General features: G+C 42.6%; 1 protein-coding gene and 1 long non-coding RNA gene across 3 annotated transcripts; both read right to left on the bottom strand.

Annotated features, from left to right (window-relative positions):
* Positions 1-12,321: 12,321 nt before the first annotated feature.
* On the bottom strand, positions 12,322-16,098 carry LOC124071162. The gene is made up of 2 exons (XR_006845300.1): positions 14,445-16,098; positions 12,322-12,520 (listed from the first exon to the last, which is right to left on the bottom strand). It is a non-coding gene; the product is annotated as an uncharacterized LOC124071162 (long non-coding RNA).
* Positions 16,099-18,379: 2,281 nt separating this feature from the next.
* Positions 18,380-19,988, bottom strand: ovca2 (OVCA2 serine hydrolase domain containing). 2 transcript variants are annotated; one of them, XM_046411584.1, is made up of 3 exons: positions 19,877-19,988; positions 19,524-19,711; positions 18,380-19,180 (listed from the first exon to the last, which is right to left on the bottom strand). In XM_046411584.1, exons 2-3 carry the CDS (start codon positions 19,675-19,677, stop codon positions 18,657-18,659), a joined length of 678 nt encoding a protein of 225 aa, XP_046267540.1. In that variant the 5' UTR covers positions 19,678-19,711; positions 19,877-19,988; the 3' UTR covers positions 18,380-18,656. The 2 variants fall into 2 exon arrangements, with proteins under 2 accessions (XP_046267540.1, XP_046267541.1); XM_046411585.1 differs by having other exon boundaries at positions 18,380-19,177; positions 19,524-19,948.
* Positions 19,989-20,542: the final 554 nt, after the last annotated feature.

Raw genomic sequence — 20,542 nt, 5'->3', positions numbered from 1 at the left:
AACTGCCCTATTGCCCAACACTTTGGACTGGCCTAAGAGCAAACTTTTGTTTTCCACCTATGTAACTTCTATCTGTGTAGTGCAACATCTCCTCATCATTACATTTTTTTCTTCTACTGCCTCCTTATCATTTCACATGACTTTGATGTGAACTGACAAACTGCCTTAGGAGATGTGGAGCCAAACTCCAGAAACAAATGACGTACACAGAAAAGACTAGGTAACGTCTATATGTCTGTCATTTAATCGTGTTAATCATATTTCAAGCAAAAATGTCAAACATTTGCTGGTTCCAGCCTCTTAAATGTAAGGATTCGTTGTTTCTCTATCATTTATGCTAGTAAATGAACAGTCTTTGGATTTAGGCCTGTTGGTTGTACAAAAGAAGCAATCCGAAGTCCTATCATTGGGCTACGGGAAACTATGATTAATTGATTAATTATGAAAATAATCAGCATATGAATCCATTATAAAAATACTCTGCTGTAGCTCAAGTGTATGTGCGTGTTTGTGTGTGTGCGCATGTATGCGCATTTGAGAGGGAATAAGTGGAGAGTTCATGCAGACACCATCAGTGTGGTTGATGCTAGAGTAAACAGCTTCATTTCCCTAGCAACACCAAATTAAAGGGCCAGAGTCTCTTGTCCTTCCTATAAATCTCCCACACATGATTCTTCAGCCAGAGCCAAACCTCCTCTTTTTCCACACACACATTCCTTCATCATGTCACTGAAATATTCATCCAGGGTGCTTGGCTCACCTCTTAGGCATAGTAATCAAGAATGTCTACACATACTTAGGTGTGTGTTTTCTTACAGTAATAGAAGTTGCTTACGTCTATACTTGTATACTTTTTACTCCCATGTCATAAAGCAGGCTGGCAGCAAGAATTCGGCTAATTACACAATTTTATGGACAACATCTTTATGCATTCATTTATTTCAATATTTTTCTGAGTGTATTTAATCTTTATATGAATTTATTAATGAATTAAATATTTTATGTAAAGCACTTGACAGGAAGGTGCAATACAAACAATGGTTAATGACATGATGTTGATTATTCCTCTCACTACTAGCATTAACTCTTCCTCTGCTTTTCATTTTTGTTATTTCTATATGTTATAAACAATACTCCAGAATTGTGGATGAATGCAGAACACTGTTGATGTAGTGCTGGCAGTGTCTCTTGCTGAAGCACTGGCACACCAGGGGTTGTAGAATGTTTCGTGTCTGCAGTGAAGAGGTGTGAGAGAGGGAGGGGGGCTGCCGGAAGTGGTGGGCGTGTGTCTCCGTGTGTGTGTGTGAGTGAGTGAGTGAGTGAGCGAGCCTGTAAGTGTGTGTGCTTGAGTGCGTCTGTGCATGTGTGTGTGTGCGTATGTGTGCAGAGTTCTGATTGTCAGTGCTGCACCACAGTGCAGGTGGAGCAATGCAGGATGATAAGAGACACAGAAGGACAGAGGGGGGGCAGGGAGGTGGTGATGGAGGGAAGGAGGGGGACAGAGAGAAAGAGGAAGCGAGGGAGAGAGGTGAGGAGGCATGATGCAGGAGAGGAGAGACTGTGAATACAGATGAGAAAAGGCGGAGGAAGCAGGGAGTTTTTGCAGGTGAATTTCTGACACCAGGGGGTTTCTCCAGCCCAATCATATCTCGATATCTCCTGCCCCCATCTCATTTTCTCCCTTTACCTCTCCCTTTCTGTATATCTCTCTCTGTCTCCCCCCACTGGGACACCGGGAGGTGGGAGGAGATGACTTTTGGAGATGACTGAATGGAGGAGGAGGAGGACAGATGGGGGAATACAGTCAGCAGAGAAAGGTGGAGACAAGAGCGGGACATTGCGGTTGAGGATGGAGCAGAATGAAAATGCTGGGGTTGAAAACCGGGTAACAAATAAAAGAGAATGAAAATGGCAGGGAGATGAAAGTGAGTCGAATGAAATGGGATCCACATCTCAAGTAGTGAGAGACAGAAATGAAAGAAGGCGTGTGTGTAGGAGAGACAGACAGAAAGACACAAAGAAAGAGAGTCTGAGGCCAGAGGCTTGTATGACGCATATTTGCTGGCACTAGATGTTTGCAGTATATCCATTTCAATTGGCTTTTAATGTATAATTCACAAAAAGAGAAAAAGGGAGTGACAGGGGAGAACTGAGCAAAAGACAATGTGAGATGGAGTACATGGAGTGATGTATCAATGCCGAGAGCCAAACAGAAAATAAAGAATTTTCAAGTCCAAGTCAGAATGTGACAAGCATTTCACGTCCTTATTCAATGAAAGTTTCATTAAAGACATTAATCAAAGACTAAAACTATATTTCATTACCCCTGACTGTGTGCTAACAACCAGTGAAGTGAAGGGAAGGGAAATCATAATGCTATGCTTCCAACTTTGTGGCAACAGTTTAGGGAAGACTCTTTTCTATTGAAGCATGACTGTGCTCCAGTGCACAAAACAAGGCCCATCAAGACATGGTGACATGGATGAGTTTGGTGTGGAAGAACTTGACAGGCCCACACAGAGCCCTGACCTCAACCCCATCCAACATCTTTGGGATGAACTGGAACGGAGATTGTGAGCCAGGTCCCCCCCTTCCAACATCGACGCCTGTCCTCACAAAAGCTCTACTGCATGAATGTGCAAAAATTCCCACGGAAAACACTCCAATTTTGTGAAAAGCCTTCCCAGAAGTGTGGAAGTTGTTAGAACTGTGGGCGGAGGGAGGCGGGGGCATTTTAATGTTCATGTAATTAGACTGCTGGTGTAATGGTCAGGCACCCCAGTATTTTTGTCTGTATAGTGAATGTTCAAAAGGAAACTCCAGTATTATGGTGCCACTATCTGGAACCATATAGGACTATATAGGAACTCACTAGTCTACAGGCTTTTAAATGTTTTATTTTAACTGAGAGTATGGATCCAGGAGTCCCTGAAGAGCAGTGCTGATTCTGAAGCACTGAAATACAATATGAGTTTTTAATGACTGGCCCACTGGCACATCAGTGAGTTTTTAGGAGTTTTTTTTTTTCTTTTAAATCTCATGTTGAAAGATACACTTACATGAAAACCTTATTTGCTTTAGGTTCTCTATGTGCAGCACAGGTGTGGGCTTTGACACGTAAACACACACACATATGCCACTTCAAATATTCCTGGTTATCTTCACTGAAACTTCAAGTGATCCCTCACTCACTCTAGCACTGACACCCACATCCAACACATGGGTGCGTGCACAAATGACTGCCTCCCCCACACATACACACATACACATACAGCTGGCACTGCAAGTTAATTACATTCAGCATATGACTTTGGCATAATGTTGTGAAGTTTCTTGTGAGTCATTGTTGGAGTTACAGCAGTGTAGGAGAGATGGCATATGACTTTGTAACAGGACAGCCTGTCTAGGCATTCTTTGCCACAGATGCTCTGTAAATGTAATGAAATCATAGTAATAACCTTGTCATGCCACGTCAGGTAAGTCAGTTTCACTGGAGGCCTTTAATTGGCTCCAGCGACTGAAGAACACATGTCACTGAGAAAGTACACGCGCCATTACGTGTTTCTTCCTCCCCCTTCGTCACACAACATTAAAAAGACACACACATTCAAAGTTTCAAAGTGGATGCGCGTTCACAGTATCTGCCTCTGCTTAAGCGTGTGTGTTTGTTCGTGAGTGGGTGGATGTGATCCAGTGGCTGCTGCTGTGTGTCAGTGTGTGAGTGTGGCTTTGCGATCTCACAAATCTTGTAGGCAAGAAGCGTACAGAGACAGTGGAGGGAACGACGTGGGGGCGAGAGGGGTTTCACTAATATACACCCACTCCACTTCCAAACCTCCGTCTCACTCTGACACACACACACACACACACACACCTCCTTAACTCTCCTTTGACAGAATCCTCATTACGGGCACGTTTTGGCAGCACAGCCCCCTCCCCTCCTCCTCCTCCTCCTCCTCCTCTCCCTCACTGCCTCCATCCCTTCGCTCCTCTCTCCCTCTCTATTTTTTTCAATTGCTCATTCTCTATCGCCCTGCTCATTGCATTCGAGCCAGCTTGGCAATCAAAGGGAGAGAAAACACAAATGAGAGCGGAGGGGTGGGGGGTAGGGGGGTGGGGAGGAGGCACGCTGGGATTTCAGTATGAGTCAGAATGGGAGAAGGGGAGGTGGGAAGGCAAGGTAGGCGGTTGTGAGGAGAGAGAAGAGTGTATGGGAGGGATGAGTTTTTTTTTCTTTCTTTCTCTCTTATCTGACTGCATTCTCTGTTTGGAATACAGATGAGGAGATAAAAAGAGAGCTGACAACTGGGCATGACAGACAGATAAGAGATTTGAACAGGAAATAATCTGCATCCTGATTCACAATAAAGCCTCGGGATATAAGTTGAATATTAAGCATGAGTTGAAGGCGGACGGCCCGTGGGCTGACCGCTTGGTGTCAAAACAAGAAGTGAAAGGTTAACAAACAAGATGCATGATGGAGAATCAACTTGATGAAATTAAAAATGCCAATGAGATAAGATAAAGAATAGGAAACTGTATCACTGTGTGTTTATGTATGTTTGTGTGTGTATTTTAGTGTGTGTTTATGGCACTATGGGGCCAGTAATAAGAGGGAGTGGAAGATTAAGGAGGGAGTAAGTGAGGAACTGTTTCATTCACACTATTTCAATCATTCACACACCCCTTACCACACACACACACACACACACACTTGCATATTCATGTGGGGTGTAGTATAATGAAACTGGATCGTGAATGCTTGTGTACACACACTTGCAAAATACTTACCCTTCACTACAACTCAGCATAGTTATATTTTTGTTTGGCTGCAGTAACTGAAGACTGGACAGTTTTTAGGCCCGAGGCTGAGAGATTCACACTCCTCCTCTTCTGCAAAAACTTCTGAACTGAGTTTTCTCCAAAAGTCAAAGAAAAAGGTGACGGAAATGTAATAACGGAGTGAATAAGACTGAATGTTGCTCTCGCCTCTCTGTTTAGTACCGATATGAATGTTTAAGTCATGAGATGAGCAACAGTCAATACATCTTTTCATATTGTGTCAAACAACAATACAGCCAAAGGATCATCAATAATCTCTTTAGTTAGCGACACATTGCAACAAATTATCTCTCTATATATGATTATTCTGGACAAAATCATTTGATTTCCCAAAATTCTACAAAAAAATGTTTCTTTCTTGAGCTTATTATGGTGATAATTAGCATCAGATGCTCAATCGCGTGCTAGTTATGCAACAATTCAACCTCGTTCTCAAGTGTAAGTGTTTGAAATGTCATAACTACCCATAGTCTGAGAAAATAATCCCCCAAATGTTTGGAGCTATCCACAGATAACTTGATGTATGGCCTCTCAAAATCCTGACAGGAAACAAAGTGAGAGAAAAGGGTATGACATGCAACACAGCTCTCTGGTGAGAATCAGAATCAACAGGGGCCTTGGTGTTTAACATAAAATCAATTTTCATCCATTCAAAGCTCTGATGGGGCTTTGTTCTTGAGCTGGAATGACAACTCCCTCCAGCAGTCCTTAGGGGTATGTTTTGGTGTGGGACCACTGACAATTAATTATTGATCAGCACTGTGGGATTTTAAGTTTTGATTGAGATATTATTTCTTCTTTTGATTTGACTGTAAGGTTTCCACAATTCTGTAGGAAAAGCTTTAGGGCACATCCCATGATCTTCCTCAGTTAATGAAACAAGCTTAAAGCCAGTACAGAAGCTCAGTAACACCTGTTTGTTTGTGGATGAGCTCTGGCATATGATGTGAATGGCCTCATTGCCAGTCATCCACTGACTTTCTATTTGCTGAAGGAATACTGAGGGATATTCTTGAAACCTCTGGGCAAGAGAGAGGTAAGTTAACCTTGAGTGTGGAATATTTTAGAACAGATGTGTGTTCTCAAGGTTAAATCAATCTCCAAGCTCAGAAAACTCAGATTCTTTGGTTTTGGAGTCATGGCAGCCTCTCCACAGGTGAAGGTTAGGGCCCTAGAGACGGAGGGAGCAGTAGTAGTGGTGATGAAGGAGGGTGAGCTCAAACAGCACATCATCATTACACACTGTCTCCCCACACAGTTCGGTTGAACGAGGAGTTCATTTGAATTCACAGACTAAAACTGCGTGAATCTGATTTTAGGCTGCAAATATTTTAACAGCTTAGAAATTCTTACAACTCAAACATAATGTTATCAAGGGGGTACTTGTTCTTAAATGCTTCCAATTGCACATTGCAGTAGATCTGTATCTTTACTTGTGATACCTGGCTGTGTTTCAAACCACAGAGCATCACAGGAGAAGCATGACAGAAAGTTTCCCTCCAAATTGCAGTGACAGCTTCTAAAATGACATTGCTTTGATTTGGACTTTAAGCTGAGGGCTTAATTGCAGTTTGTGGGACCTTTACCTTGAAGTCTGTGGTGATTAAGAGGGAAATCTTCTCTTCAGTTTATTCAGTCACGTCTGGATAAAGGAGGCGTATGGAGGTGGATTGCGCGGGAGGCAGATCACACTCCACACCTGGCTCACCCTCCTCCTGCAGGGGCATATAAGTTTCCTCTCAACCTCCACTCTTGTGTGGCGTGACTTCTTGCTTTCTCAACTAAAGAGTACATTTAAAAAAAGGGGTGGGGGGGCTTTGGGGCTTCGTGTCCAAAGTGCGTCTAATTTACAGGAGTCTCTCACTGCACCGCCTACGCATGTCTGACACACTTCTTTACGCACGAGGGTCTCCCCCAAATCTCCCTGAATGTGTTGTGAGTTCAGATGTGTCGGGATAGTTTTACGCACGACTATGGTAACATCTCTCCTTCTACGCTTCCACGCGTACGTGTAATCTGGGCTGGATATATGGCTCATTCTTTATTCATCAATATAAAAAATAAATAAATAAAAAAAAAAGCAGTGCACTGCAGCAAACATTTTCAGTCACTCTAAGCAGACAGCCGCAGTGATTCATCCTCCAATGTAAACATCACGATTTGCTCATCGCTAAACATATGCGACCACAAGTGTCAGATTCAGATGCTTTGTTTCATCGAGCCTGTTTTCCCTAAACAATTAATCTCTTTTAATATTCTCAAATAAATAAACTGCATTAAGAGAGACCCGAAACTGTGGGTTTGTTTTATGATCGTCTGATCGATTTTAAACATACAAAGTAGCACTGGCTGGTGCGTCAGAGTATCCACTTGAACTGAATATAATACCTACACGGACTAAACAGATAAACCCTGTGACAGGAAGAAATTACAGCATGTTTCGTGCGTCTTCTTGGCAAAATATATACCACGACAATCTGAAATGCACTTCTTGCGAAATATAAGAACAGATAATTATGTAATAAATATGCTATTATAAGAATATTGGGCGATGGAAATACGGCGCAGTGATGAATACCTCTGAGGCGCCAAATGTCTTCATATTACAGGCATTTTAACGTGCGAGCTTTTAATATTTGACACGCGTGAAGAGCACACACACAACAAACATGCTATTTTCATCCTCCCTTTTAAAGACCTGCACAGTGATTCAGGCTATACTTTTCCTCCCCTTTATAAATAGCTGCACTCCGTTCAATGACGTGGGATACGCACGTACATGTGTAGGTGAATCTTTGAATGAGCCCCCCCGCCCCACACACACACACACCACCATCCCTCCCCCATCCCTCCCCCTCCTCCCTCCTCCTTTCCCTGTACTAGTTACTACTGGAGCTCTATAAAAAGCCTACGGTTGATGGGAGAGCCCGGTCTGTATGGGAAGCGACTTTGGAGAAGAGAGACGACAGCGTCTGTGTGCGAAGACAGCATGGCACAGATTTGCGCTGACAGTCTCATGTTGATGAAGACAGCGAGTTTATAGATAGGACAGACATATTTCCATACCAAGGAGACGCAGCCATGGCCACACAGGGAACTTTGACTGAGGTAAGTTAATTTTTTATATCCACAGATCAGATTTTGTATAACTTTATCCAAATCCTTGGAGAAAAGAAATCACCTCCGCTGTGGGTTAAGTGTAACCTGGGGAGAAGGTGTATTGGACGGGCCATCCCCCTTAAGAAGCCCTATTCTCATCTTGACTCTCTGGTTGGAAGTTGCTGCAGTGTGACTCATTTTCTCTCCCATATGGGCAGCAGTCAGCCTGCCACCTGAAAATTTCAGAAATTTCGGAAAATACAAAGTGCAGTGAAAAATCTTCCTTAAAATGTATCTTTTCTGTCTGGACCAACATCTTAAAGCACAGTACAAATATATTCTGATACGTACACAAATCACCACGTATGTTGGTGATTTGTGTTCACCTGTCACAGTTACAGCTCGTTAGAATGAAAGAGAATCAAAAACTCTTCTGGTTGTCACTCGGGTAGTACTGAACGTTCCGTACGCGGTCCGGTGTTAAACCATCGTGCAATGTACTGTGACACGTGCACAGACGTCGAGGCGCATACACGTCTCGTGTGTCCCATTGTGTGTGTGTTCTGTATGAGTTTATGCGTGTCGGGGGAGTAAGGGGAGCGTGGAGGTGGGGGAGTGTTCCTCACCAACCTCTTTTCATTCTCGGGAGCGCGTGGCACCGGGAGGTTTCCGGTGATAGTGATGTCATTAGCCATCACTTTCTTCCGGTGTAACTGCACACTCCTCGCCTCCACCTCTCCTCCTGGCCCTCCTCCTCCTCCCTTCTCTCTCTCTCTCTCCCTTCATGCACTTCCGGCCAGCGTTTTCCTTGTTTTTTTCAGTCTCAGTTCTGTGACGTCGTCAGCCAGTGAAGTCAGCGATGCGTCACTCTTGCGCACTTTGCAGATGATATGCAGTTACCTACTATAACCCTTTTAAAGGCATCGCGCGCTCGTTCGCACGCACGCACGCACGCAAGCACGTACGAACGCGCACACTGCAGAGTGATCCTCTGGCGTGCGGGGGTGTGAATGCGCAATGTGAGTGGCTCGTGCACGGACAATACGAGGTGGGAGTGGGTTCCGAGTCAATGAAACGCCTTGTTCATTCACGATTCGTAACTGCTAATTTAGACTGACTTTGTTCAGACAATGTTGATTTACAGACAAACCTACATACATATAGACGTTAAGTGTGTGTGTGTGGGAAAAGATAAAGACTCAATAGATTAAACAACTATTTGACACTGTCCTAATTCCTATCTATGATTCAAGCGCATTTCTAAAACAGCCCATTACTTAAGTCTTGAGAAGTGACGGGAACTTTGAAGTGTCTACTTATTGTAACTGTTTTGTATAAGATACAAAGACAAGAGTGAAGATCGGCCGAAGTTCAGGCTTAGGTTCATGGCTCACTTTTTCATGATCCCGTGCGTAATTTCACTGGAGGGATCCGCATGCTGATCAAGTCGACCTACACGGTCGAAGCGGTTTCTCCCCGGTGCCATGGAAACCGAGCCAGACCAAGCCACTGCCCACGCTCTCTGATAAGCCAGGCGGCAGCATTGGACGAGAAGTGATTGGTTCGCTGGCGGCGTGACGTCATTTGCCTGTACCTTCGGCCATGTGACTTGTATAGCACTGAGACGCGTGACGGTACTCGTCACCTGACCAGACTCTATTCCGTAATGAGAGCAGAGACTGCAGCCTGTGGTCCACTTCAGACACGGTTAAGTTGGAGAAACTAGGGCGCTATAGTATGTAATTCAGAGTTAATTATTATTATTGTTATTATTATTTGTAGATATCATGTATCTCGGTCGGTTGAAACAAACACTAGTGTTTTGAAAGTTACAGTAAAGTTAGATGTGGAATATTTTAGTTGCCTCTCTGCTGTCAGCGTCGTCCAATTCAGCACCGCGGACAGCGCCGAGTCACAGCGCCGCTGTGTCGCTGTCCCAGACCGGTAGTGCTGAAACAGACCTGAAGGGGAAACCTGTTGGACAGACATCCTCTGAATCAATTTAAACACGATATGTGCTTGTCACAGAAGAGTGAGCTGAGCTTTATGTGAGCTGATGAGGAATGAAATTAAGCTTTGTAAATTAAATATTATTCAAAAAGTGAAAAGACGATGGCTTTCTATTATATTTTTTTCCTTGTAGGATGGATTTGATTGGCTCATTTTGTATACAGGCACACCTTCGTAGCTCCTACTGAGTTCTCTGTTTGTTTGGTAGCCTAGCAGGATGATGTTCCTTGTACTCGGCCAGTGAGTCACTAAGAAGAGATAAATAATAATCAGCAGATCTTCCCAGGCATGTTGCAAGGTTAAAGGGCCAAAAATACAGCAGCTTGAGGGTATTGAGGTTAAGAAATAGAGCAAAAGTTGGTTCAGTACGTTGTAAGTCTTAGTAAGTTAGTTACTTGGTGGCCAGTATTTGAAAATTCGCATTTAACAATGACTTGTCTGTGGCTGCTTGAAGTAGCTAATGTAAAAATCATTAGAACATTCCTTATACTCCCAGCCTGATGGAAAGCCTCAGTTAAATAATCGTTGTACGTTGTCCTACAAAGTCCTCCTGTGTTTAATGACATGAAAAGAGTCAAACACTTTACTCAATTGCTCTCTCTTTGTCTCTTGTAGTCCCTATGCGTCACTCACTCTGTGCTCCCATGCATACTTATAAACACTAACTAGGTCAGAGGCAGGAAAACAGTGGGTGGATGATGCCTAATGCCAATCTTGGCAAGAGTTTTTAAATAGTAATTGAAGTCTTTTTTTGTCTAATGAGCTGGATGATTGACAATATTTGTATACATTTTATTAACTTTATTACAAATTACTTTTTTCTTTGCTAGACTGATTGACTGAATGTTAGTACAATACTTAAATGATTGAATGACTGATTGATGCACTTTCCCCTTCTTTTTTTAGCATGTTGTAGTCAAATATTTCTTTACATCACAGATGATGTACTTAGTTGTTGAAACATCGATGTAAATGATGATATCATCTGTAAATCTGTCAACAAACACATTTGCAACTGTTGCTACTCTGGTGTTATTAATTTTTTGATTCTCAGACTTGATCCTGTTGTTTTCCTACAGAATTATAATCCCAAGTCATCAAAGAAATCACGAGTTCCTGGTCAGACGGTAGGAGACCAGGCTCAAATCACAGTATTACTACAGCTTCAGAAAGACAAAGTACTGCCAACTGGACAATTTGTAACGTTTCAAAAGATTATCACCAACTCCCACATCGGTGTATATTTGTTTTACATTCTACCTCTGTTTAGAGCACAGCAGTAGGCACCTTTAGCTCAAGTCAGCAACATGTTGTTGCTTTAAAGTGAAGCACAGTGTCATGAATAACAATGCAGAGATTGTGCTACAACTGCACCAAAAGCCCTAACTGAAATAAAAATATTATCAAAAACCAGGGGAAGTAGTTTCCAGCATCTTATCCACTCAGTGCAGTCTCCCCGTGATAATTATTTAGGTCACTGGGTTGACAAGCACTGTATTGATCAGCACCACTTTTTTGGGAAGTGTGTCAGGTTTGACTCCAATAATGTTATGCCATCTCTTCTTTTTGCTGATGCAGGTTGCCAGAGTGTTTGTCCTCCTCACCATCTCTTACCCTCCCAACTTGGCCAGAGCATCAGCACCTTGGCTTTAGACTGCTTACTGCTTATACAGTGTCACAGTACAGTAACAGTCTACAGTCATGGCTACTGAAGCCTGGTAATGCACCGAGCACTACACTGTAGACAACACTGACACGCAGACACCATACTGCTCAGTACTTTTTAAAATGGTTGACCTGATGCTACAGCTACTGGTGGTCCGTCAGTTTTCTCCTGCTCGAGAAGGAAACCTGTGTGGGCTTGCATTGGGGGAGTCCTACACCATGCAAGTGCGTAATATCCACACTCAAACCAATGAGACCTTGCGGTTTCCCAGTTACCATGTCAACTCCAGCTCCTCCTCCTCCACCCTGCTGTCTCCATGGTGACCGTGGCTTTAGATTGTTACTCTAGCAATAGCACCATGGTAACAGTCTACAGCCATGGTCGTTAGGGGCAGGTGTCATCAGGCAAGTAAAGAAGAAGAAGAAGAAGAAGAAGAAGAAGAAGAAGAAGGACATTTAAAGCTAATAATTAAGTTTGTATTTCATTTTATCTGTTGTTTAGAGAGTATGTTGTTAACTCATCCATGTACATTGTTGTCTGGAGCAGCAGGATTTGTCAGTTTGACTTCTTCATTGCTTAATATATAAAGTATTGTAATTCGATCTAATATAACAAAAATACATATAATGTAATCTATCTGATACACATACATCTGATAGAAAAAGTACAACAATTAAGTACGCAATGACACATGTGGACACATGTTGCTTTGCACTCGTGTTTTTATTAGACATAATGTGTTTCTTTATGGTTTGATCACTGAGTTGAGTAATGAATGCAAAGAGCACATGCTGAGCGGATGAGTCAGCCAGCTCCAGCACCTGTTCAGTCCTTCCTGTTTATCAGAAGCAGTCTCACTTCAAAGCAGCACAGCCAGGTAATCCCAGTAGGCAGCACTCTAACCTGCAGGCAGACACAAACCACACACTGGGTCTCGTACGTTTGGGCTAACTCGAATTCATGCACACATACATGTGGTACACTCACAGCAAACATGTAAGCACTACTCTATGTAGCAGAGCTACTCTGCCCTCTACAGGTCAGGATGCGTGTGTGTCATCTGCTTTTAACAGAGGAACTCAAGCTTTTTTCCAAGTTGAAACATTTTGTAGCAAAACATGCCTGATTTGATAAAGTAAATAAAAAATGAAGAAAAATTGCCACTGTTTTGTTGCTTGGTTTGTGAAGGTCTGCCTTTGGTGTGTGTGTTTCTCAGAATTCACACAATTTGTAACTGATGCAGCAGACAGTGGTGGTGTTTAAGATACGAGTGGAAAAGTTGGTATAAAAAAAGATAAAAAATGTTTAAGTGACTCCAGCCTCCAGCATTCAAATTGTGTGTGACAGCTGTCCTAACGGTCACACATCCTTGACAGCTGGAATTGGAATTTCATAGTAAAAGCTTCTATAAACTGATCACTCTGCAGTGCATGTAGTCAGCAGCAGAGTAGTGATTTGTGGTGGTTTTTTCATGCTTAACATCAAAAATCTATTTAAACCACATTACTGTGTGAGGACTGCTGGTATTTTGTGATCATTAAGATGAGTGGTACAATCCTACTTTATCACAAAGCATAGTAAGTTAAGAACTCTTTTACTCTTCACTGTGTCCTCACATTTCTGCCATGCATCATCTTCTTTGGTCATAATGACAACATACGCTAGACAAAAGTATCGGTCTTTAAAGACATTGCATTCTAAATATAACAGCTTCTGCTCTTCTGGGAAGGCTTTCCATAAGACTTTGGAGTGTTTCTGTGGGAATTTTTGCCCATTCATGCAGTAGAGCAATTGTGAGGTCAGGCACTGATGTTGGATCTGGCTCACAGTCTCTGTTCCAGTTAATCCCAAAGGTGTTGGATGGGTTGAGGTCAGGGGTCTGTGTGGGCCAATCAGGTTCTTCCACAGCAAACTCATCCAACCATGTTTTTATGGAGCTTTGCTTTGTGCACTGGGGCACAGTCATGCTGGAATAGAAAAGGTTCTTCCCCAAACTGTTGCCACAAAGTTGGAAGCATAGCATTGTCCAAAATGTCTTGGCATGCTGAAGCATTAAGATTTCCCTTCACTGGAAGTAAGGGGACAAGCCCAACCCCTGAAAAACAGGGGTGTGTCGGGTTAATTTGTCTATGTAGTGTATTTGCTATGTGCTAAAAGAAAAGGAAAGAAAAACAAGAAAAGAAAGCGAGGTAAAGAGATATAAGTTGGATGAACAGTTGTTTATCTTCTGCATCCCTGCACTGTAAAAGCTCATGTGCTGACAGAGAAACAACAGCACATAAACTCTTACTGTTCAAGGCTGAGAAGTAAAATTCTTTCTCTCTCTAACACACACACACACACAAAGGTGTCACTACAGGTTAAACTACATTTAAAGAAGCATTCTGGTGATGACTACTGTTTCTCATTGCTCTGGATTTTTTCGGTTTATATATTACAGCATAAAGGTAGTTCACCATTATTTTCTACACAGTTGTTATAAATGAAGGTATCAGTGTACGCCTAAAGGGACATGAGGTCCCAATGCAATGCTGAAAAAGTCTGCTGGAACTGAACACCCACCAAGGTTTTATGACTTTATGACTTCATTATTGTTTGTTTTGTTTCGAAAACTGAGCTTTACCTACACAAGCACAGCACTTGATGGAATTACTGTAATTTCCCCTTTTCACATCCCTTCGTAACTGTCTGAAACCGAACAGGACTACGCAACAGTGTTCACATTTTTTGGATATGTGAGCAGAGACATGCCTTTCTCTCGCTCTCCTTCCCTCTGTCTCTCTGTCTGTCTCTCTCTCTCTCTCTAAGTATGATGACTAATATTTACCCTGGTAGTGTCAGTTAGGCACCTTTAAGGATGGCCAAGCCACAGCTCTCCTCGCCAGGACCCAGCCACGACCTCTAAAAAAGTCCAGTAAAGCACACAAGCAGACAAACAACTGCAGATGACATCATACATCAAAAGGCCGCTGCCCTAACTTCAGACAGCCTCAGCTGTGTCCTCAGTTCACCTCTGTACCTCCTCAACACAACATCTGAACATATTTACATCTGGTACTGGAGTGAAGCAGAAACACCCACGCTGAACGGTGACCAGCTACAGATGCTGCAGGAGATCAAATCTGTGATTCTTTATCAACAAAAAGTTCTTCCCAATTAAAGGAACAGAAATATGTTGTATGTCTAAAATCAGTGGGAGGGATAGAAAGAGAGCATGTATGGTAGTCTATGCATGATGATGAGATGAGGGGGAAAAAAAACAGACCAAGTTTTGGCCCCAGCAAAAGTACACTTTGTCCACACAAACAAGAAAACCACAAAGCAGAAGAAAACCAGAAGTGTGTGAGCATGCAAGCATGGAATAACAAATGACCAAATCACACCCACATGGAGGAAAAAAAAACAAAACATGCAGACACACATTTAAAGTGTCACTGTGTGGACATAGTTATCAAACTAAAAGTGCTGCATAGATGTCTTTACTGCTTTTCATGTTGCTAGCTGACATTAACTGACTTTCTCTGCCTTTTCTGTTCTTTAAATAGCAATTGAACTGACAACTCTAAACACACTCCCTCAGTTCCCTCTTTCATATGTCAACACGCACTGCACACGTCAAACACACTGCATATCTAATCTCAGATCGCGAGGTTATTTTCTTTTTTCATGCAAATAAACTATGCAGACCCATTCTCAGACAAACACATCAACACACACACACACACACACACACACAAACAAACAAAGGAAACAGAGAGGCATGGCTGAATCCTCATGAGACTGGACACAGGCCATACCTCTGGAAAACATCCAACCTGATGTTACATCACATCCACCCGCACCAGCATACCAAATAAAACAAGTGCATAAACACATGCAGACAGATGTGTGTAGCTCTAATTCATATTAATATGGATGCAGTTTCATGGAGGTGTGAAAAATCTGGCACTTGTTGTCTTCAGCATCTTCTCTTTGTTGGATCAGAACATTGCAGGTTGCAATGATGATCAAAAGCAAAAATAAAAAATAATGGTCAATAGCTGAAAAAAATGAATGTAAATCCAAATGTTGTTGTAGGTGAGGTCATAAAATCTCAAGTCCTTGAAATCACAGATTATTCCAGTAAGGGCTGTCAGAAGTGGAAGCAGTTTCAAAGTTGGTCAACTTTGTCGGAGTCTGGATCAGCCTGGGCCATGGGATGACCAGGCTCTTTGGAGTTTAAGTGCAAGTCTTATATAGGCATAAGCACCACGTGGCCCCTCCCCTCCTTCCGTCTCCCATAACAACCAACGCTCCACAATCAAAATAGAGCCCATCTGTGCTCCGACACACCCCTCTGCTCCATTCCCCCATACTCCACCGGGGGAAGAGGGAAAAAGTGATCCTTCAGTCGCACTGAAAAACTTGAATGTGCCCTTACTCTCCCTTTTTAACCACAACATCCAGTGAGAGGCAGAACAGGAGGAGGGGTGGGGAGGGGGATAACTCCACCCTCATCTGTCTCTGTCTCTCATTCCATTATTTCCCGGTTGTTGTGCAACAGGGGGAACGGATTCCTGAGGAGAGAGTCACGGCTCTGTTGTAAAACTTACTGGCAAGAGTGACCCTCTGTGTTTTTCTTTTACCGTTTCCCTCGCTCGCTCACTCTCTCCGTTCTTCTTTGTTATCAAAACCATGTGTATGAGTGTGTGTGTCTGCTGTGAGGTCTTGGAGGGACACAAGGGCCACAGGGGAGCACAGGAGAGAACGAATATGAGGGCTATGATGGTGAAATGCGACCACATAACCATGATATGTATGCTCGTGTGACTGGCAGTTGTAACTCATTAGATTTGGCAACAGGCGACAGGTCATCAACATTAAGACAGATTGATTAGGAGAGTGAGAGTGTGTGTGTTTACAGGAGATGATGTTGCTACTCAGTAGAAGCTGTTTTAGCTCAGTTAGGCAAATAGCCACCCGGACCAGCCCTCACTTGTCTATAGTTTGTGGATCAAGAATGAGTTCTAAGATATCCAGACAAACAAAACTATTTTTGTCCATGTCATAAATGCAGCAGACATATGATAGGGTATGTTGCACCCAAAGCTGATGACACACAGGATGTGGAAGGGAGGAGGATGTTGAGGAGAGTTCGAAGCGAGGCAGAGGCCGGTGGGAGATGAAAGCAAGAGGGAAGGGAAGAAAGAGAGCAAGAGAGCGAGAGAGAGAGGGAGAGAGAGAGAGCACACATCTGGAAACAATTGAATGAGAGCAGTCTGACGTGCACATGCTTTCAGCTGAAAGAACAACATGTCCTTGAACTTTGTGCGTTTGAGTGTGTGCATAAAACGGTCGGTATAACCTGCATATGAGGAAACGTGCCTGAACATCTGAAGTGTTCATAACGATATGTTGCCTCTTCATTGCAACTCTTTTCCCATACACTGCAAATTCACTGTGGGTGAAAGTGACTCAGTAACCACATAATGTTATGTAAAGATGATTCTGACAATTATTTTATCATTTTTATATACTGTGGGGCAAAGACATCTTTTAGTAACTATTTGTTAAAGTGTGACGCCGTGTTGTTGCACAGCTGTGACAGTAAACAAGTTACACAAAATATTACACAAACTTATTAAATCAAGGTTTCCACTGTGGCTCTGATAAAAAAAATTCTTCTCATAACTTTCCACAATGTTCCCAGAACCTAAAAATGTCAATCCCCCTCTGGCATAGTGTTGTTTTTATAAAGGGGAAACCAGCTTTTACTATTGAGATTGCTGCAAGGAAAATGGAAAATGTATTCATGTCTCTGCCTGTAATATTAGTGATTTATATGTTCCTGATATTCATCTAGTTCCCAAATTAAATTAAGCAATATTCAGATTATTCCCATCTGCCAGTCTCTCCAAAGGCTTTACTACATTTCAAACAAAGCTGAAAATGAAAGCTGAAACGCCCTTTCTGAACTGGGGAGGAGGGCAATTTTGTAATTTTCAGAAATAGATACTTCGACTGTCAAGCTAACCTAAGGCAGTGGCTACTTGAGCTGTTTAACACGTGCCAAAGCAACATCTGTCACTTTTCATGGGTACAACACCATGAACACTTTTGTACAATTCCTTTCAGTGAGGGCACATATGTGTGAAAAGACACAGTGCTTAGAGCACAAGTATGCAGAGGAGTGCAGACAGGAGGAGGCTACGACAGCAGGCTTTTAGTTCTGCTCTCTGGTGTGACCATGCAGACAGGCTTGTCAAGAAAAGTAAAAGTGACCCTAGATCAGTACTGAACCACAACGGTGCTTGCAACCTGTTTTTCTTTGGGTCCCCCGTAGTCTCCCAAGTGGATAAATTGAATAGGTTTAAAATGCGATTCGTCAGCCCATAGCATTCTCACTGTGTGATTGCATTCCATTGACATATACCCCAAGCTAACATTTGATTTCTGTTTTGAAGTTTAAGCATAATCTCTCCTAAGGCATCACAGCTTGTTACTGGCATTATTATGCACTTGACGTTGAACCAGGAACCTGTTCGTATTTAAATCTGCATTATATTTTAACCAATGACTGGTGATTTCCTATATTCTTGTTTAACTGTTTGTGCCCTTTGAGTTGGCAGTGTGGCTGAGCCATTGTACAACATTTTGTTGTCCATGGCAATCAGTAACCTTTCACACACTTTCTACAACCTAAAAGCATGAAAGTTCTTTCATCCATCTGACTTGACCAAGTCAAGCTATTACACAGCTCACACAAAGAAACAGAGACGAGAATACATAAAACAATTGTCACTTAATTTATTGTCTGTTAGAAGACATCTTCCCTGAGAAGGACAGCAGTCATTAGATTGTTTTGCACGGATTAGATCAGAGAGAAACAAAATAACTTCTAAAACACACCGGTCATGACTCTGAACTTGACATTTTTACTCAAAGTGCCTCTGGAATCAATTATGTTGTCGCAAGATTTTTTCCTGAACATTGAATAACCAACACTCCCTGGCCATATTGAAGTGCTTGAGCCTCTGACTCAGATTCTGTGACTTATTTCTCATTGGAACCCCTTCAGAAAGTCCTGGTAGGTTTGCCTGTGAGCTGACGTAGCAGGAACAAAATGGCCACCAGGATGTGTCAAGATTTGAGGGTCATGGAAAGAAGGGAGGAGTTCCTTGCTCATGTTATCAGGGATGACTTTGTCCTCAAATCCAAAAACATGCAGCGAGGGGATTTGGAGGGGAACATGGTAGAATATCTCGTGTTCTGTACAGGCACTGCGGAAACCAGCAACAAGGATGGCAAAGCGAAAGCTGAACTCAGGCTCCAGTTTTCGCTCCTGAAGAGAACACAGCATGGCCACAAAAGCTGCTCCTTGACTAAATCCCAGGATGCCATCAAATGGACCTTGGACCTTCACAGCTTCTCTCACAACTGTCACGCTCTCGTCAAGCCCCAGGCTTTTCTCACACTGCTGCTGAGCATTGAAACTCCGAGCCTGGATGTCAGAAAACCACCAACCCTTGGGGTCTGTGTCGCTTCCAGGTCCTGGGCCTGAACCATTCTCCTTCTCTGAAGCTTCTGAAAGGACAGAAGAACATAATCTATTCGACCAAGTGAAATGATTTTAAAATAATGATAATAAAAAGAACCACAACTTTCTTTCATCCTCTGAAAATGAATCTCTACGTTAGAATACAGCATTGATTCTTTAACTACTGCATGAAAATGCACATTTACTTCCTGTATTTTTGAAAGATATCTCGGTGGAAATTCATCAGCGTAAGTATATTCCTGTTTCAATATGGTGATTAAGTGTAGTCTGAGGTTTACATGATTTATTATACTTTAAATAATAAATAAAATACTTTAAATTATTTTAAGACCACAGTGTGTTTTGAGGAAGGTGTCGAGGACGACCCACCATCATTGCCGGCTTGCTGTACACTGTGCGGTGCACTCAAGTACACAAGCTCCACTTGTTTCTTCAACAGCTTTCGCAAGGCTCCCGTCTTTTCACGGAACGAGCTGCCGTTCTGACGATAACCGTGGATACACAGGATCCGGAGTGGGGCCATGGGGAAGTTAGCTCAGCTAACGACTTAGCTAACGCTAGTCAGAGAAGTTACTTTCAGTTACAGCTCGGAGGACAGCAGCGTTCTTTTATTAAAATAACAACTCTTTGTCATATAGCACACGACTTAAACTTGTCAGGCAAAATACAAATTATATCCCAGGACATGTGAACGACAAGGAAAGAATTAGCTGTTTAAATACCGAAAGTTCAGCAAATTTGGGCGACAGCTGCATCACTGGAGTGGCCAGCCGGAAGGAATGAAAAGTATTTCCGTTTCTTCCTTTCAAAGTAAAACCGTTGTCAGTAAACATGACGTGTTTCCTAAAAAATAGACTTGAAGTAGATATATAGTTAAAAAAATAAAAATAAAAAAGACTTTATTGTGCATTTAAAGTGGAAAATTCAGTACACATTGATTTAGTCAAAAGTGAAATTTAAGAGAATGAAATCTGGGTCCCTAAAGATTTCCCCAGCACTTCATAACCATGGATGAGAGTTATGTCCACCACTTCCAACCAGAGATAAAAGAACGGTCGAAACGGTGTAAAAACTCAGAGTCTCCAGCTCCCCCAGAGAGCCAAATCAGTGTGCTTTGCAGCCAGGGTGATGATCTCCGTTTTCAGGGATGCAAAGGGGGTGCTGCTGGTGGACTATGTAGGGTCACACTATTACAGGGGCCTATTGTGCTCATGTGAGACCTATAGCAGAAAATCAAGAAGATTCAGTGCGGGAAGCTGACAAGAGTTGTGCTCTTCCACCAGGACAACACTGCAGTTCACAAGTCAGCAGTGGTGTTGGCAGCAATTCAGGAATGCAAATTTGATCTTGTTCATATTTGTCTGATTTGGCCCCCTCAAACTACTACC

Source organism: Scatophagus argus, chromosome 14 (genome assembly GCF_020382885.2).
Source record: "Scatophagus argus isolate fScaArg1 chromosome 14, fScaArg1.pri, whole genome shotgun sequence".
In the NCBI taxonomy this organism is placed as follows: domain Eukaryota; kingdom Metazoa; phylum Chordata; class Actinopteri; family Scatophagidae; genus Scatophagus; species Scatophagus argus.
This window is presented reverse-complemented; position numbering and strand designations above follow the sequence as displayed.

Excerpts from the sequence above, each read along its gene's own strand:
- ovca2 (XM_046411584.1), bottom strand. The coding sequence starts at position 19,677 with ATGGCCCCACTCCGGATCCTGTGTATCCACGGTTATCGTCAGAACGGC. Across the intron at positions 19,181-19,523 it reads ACAGCAAGCCGGCAATGATG|AAGCTTCAGAGAAGGAGAAT; the intron begins GTGGGTCGTCCT and ends CTGTCCTTTCAG.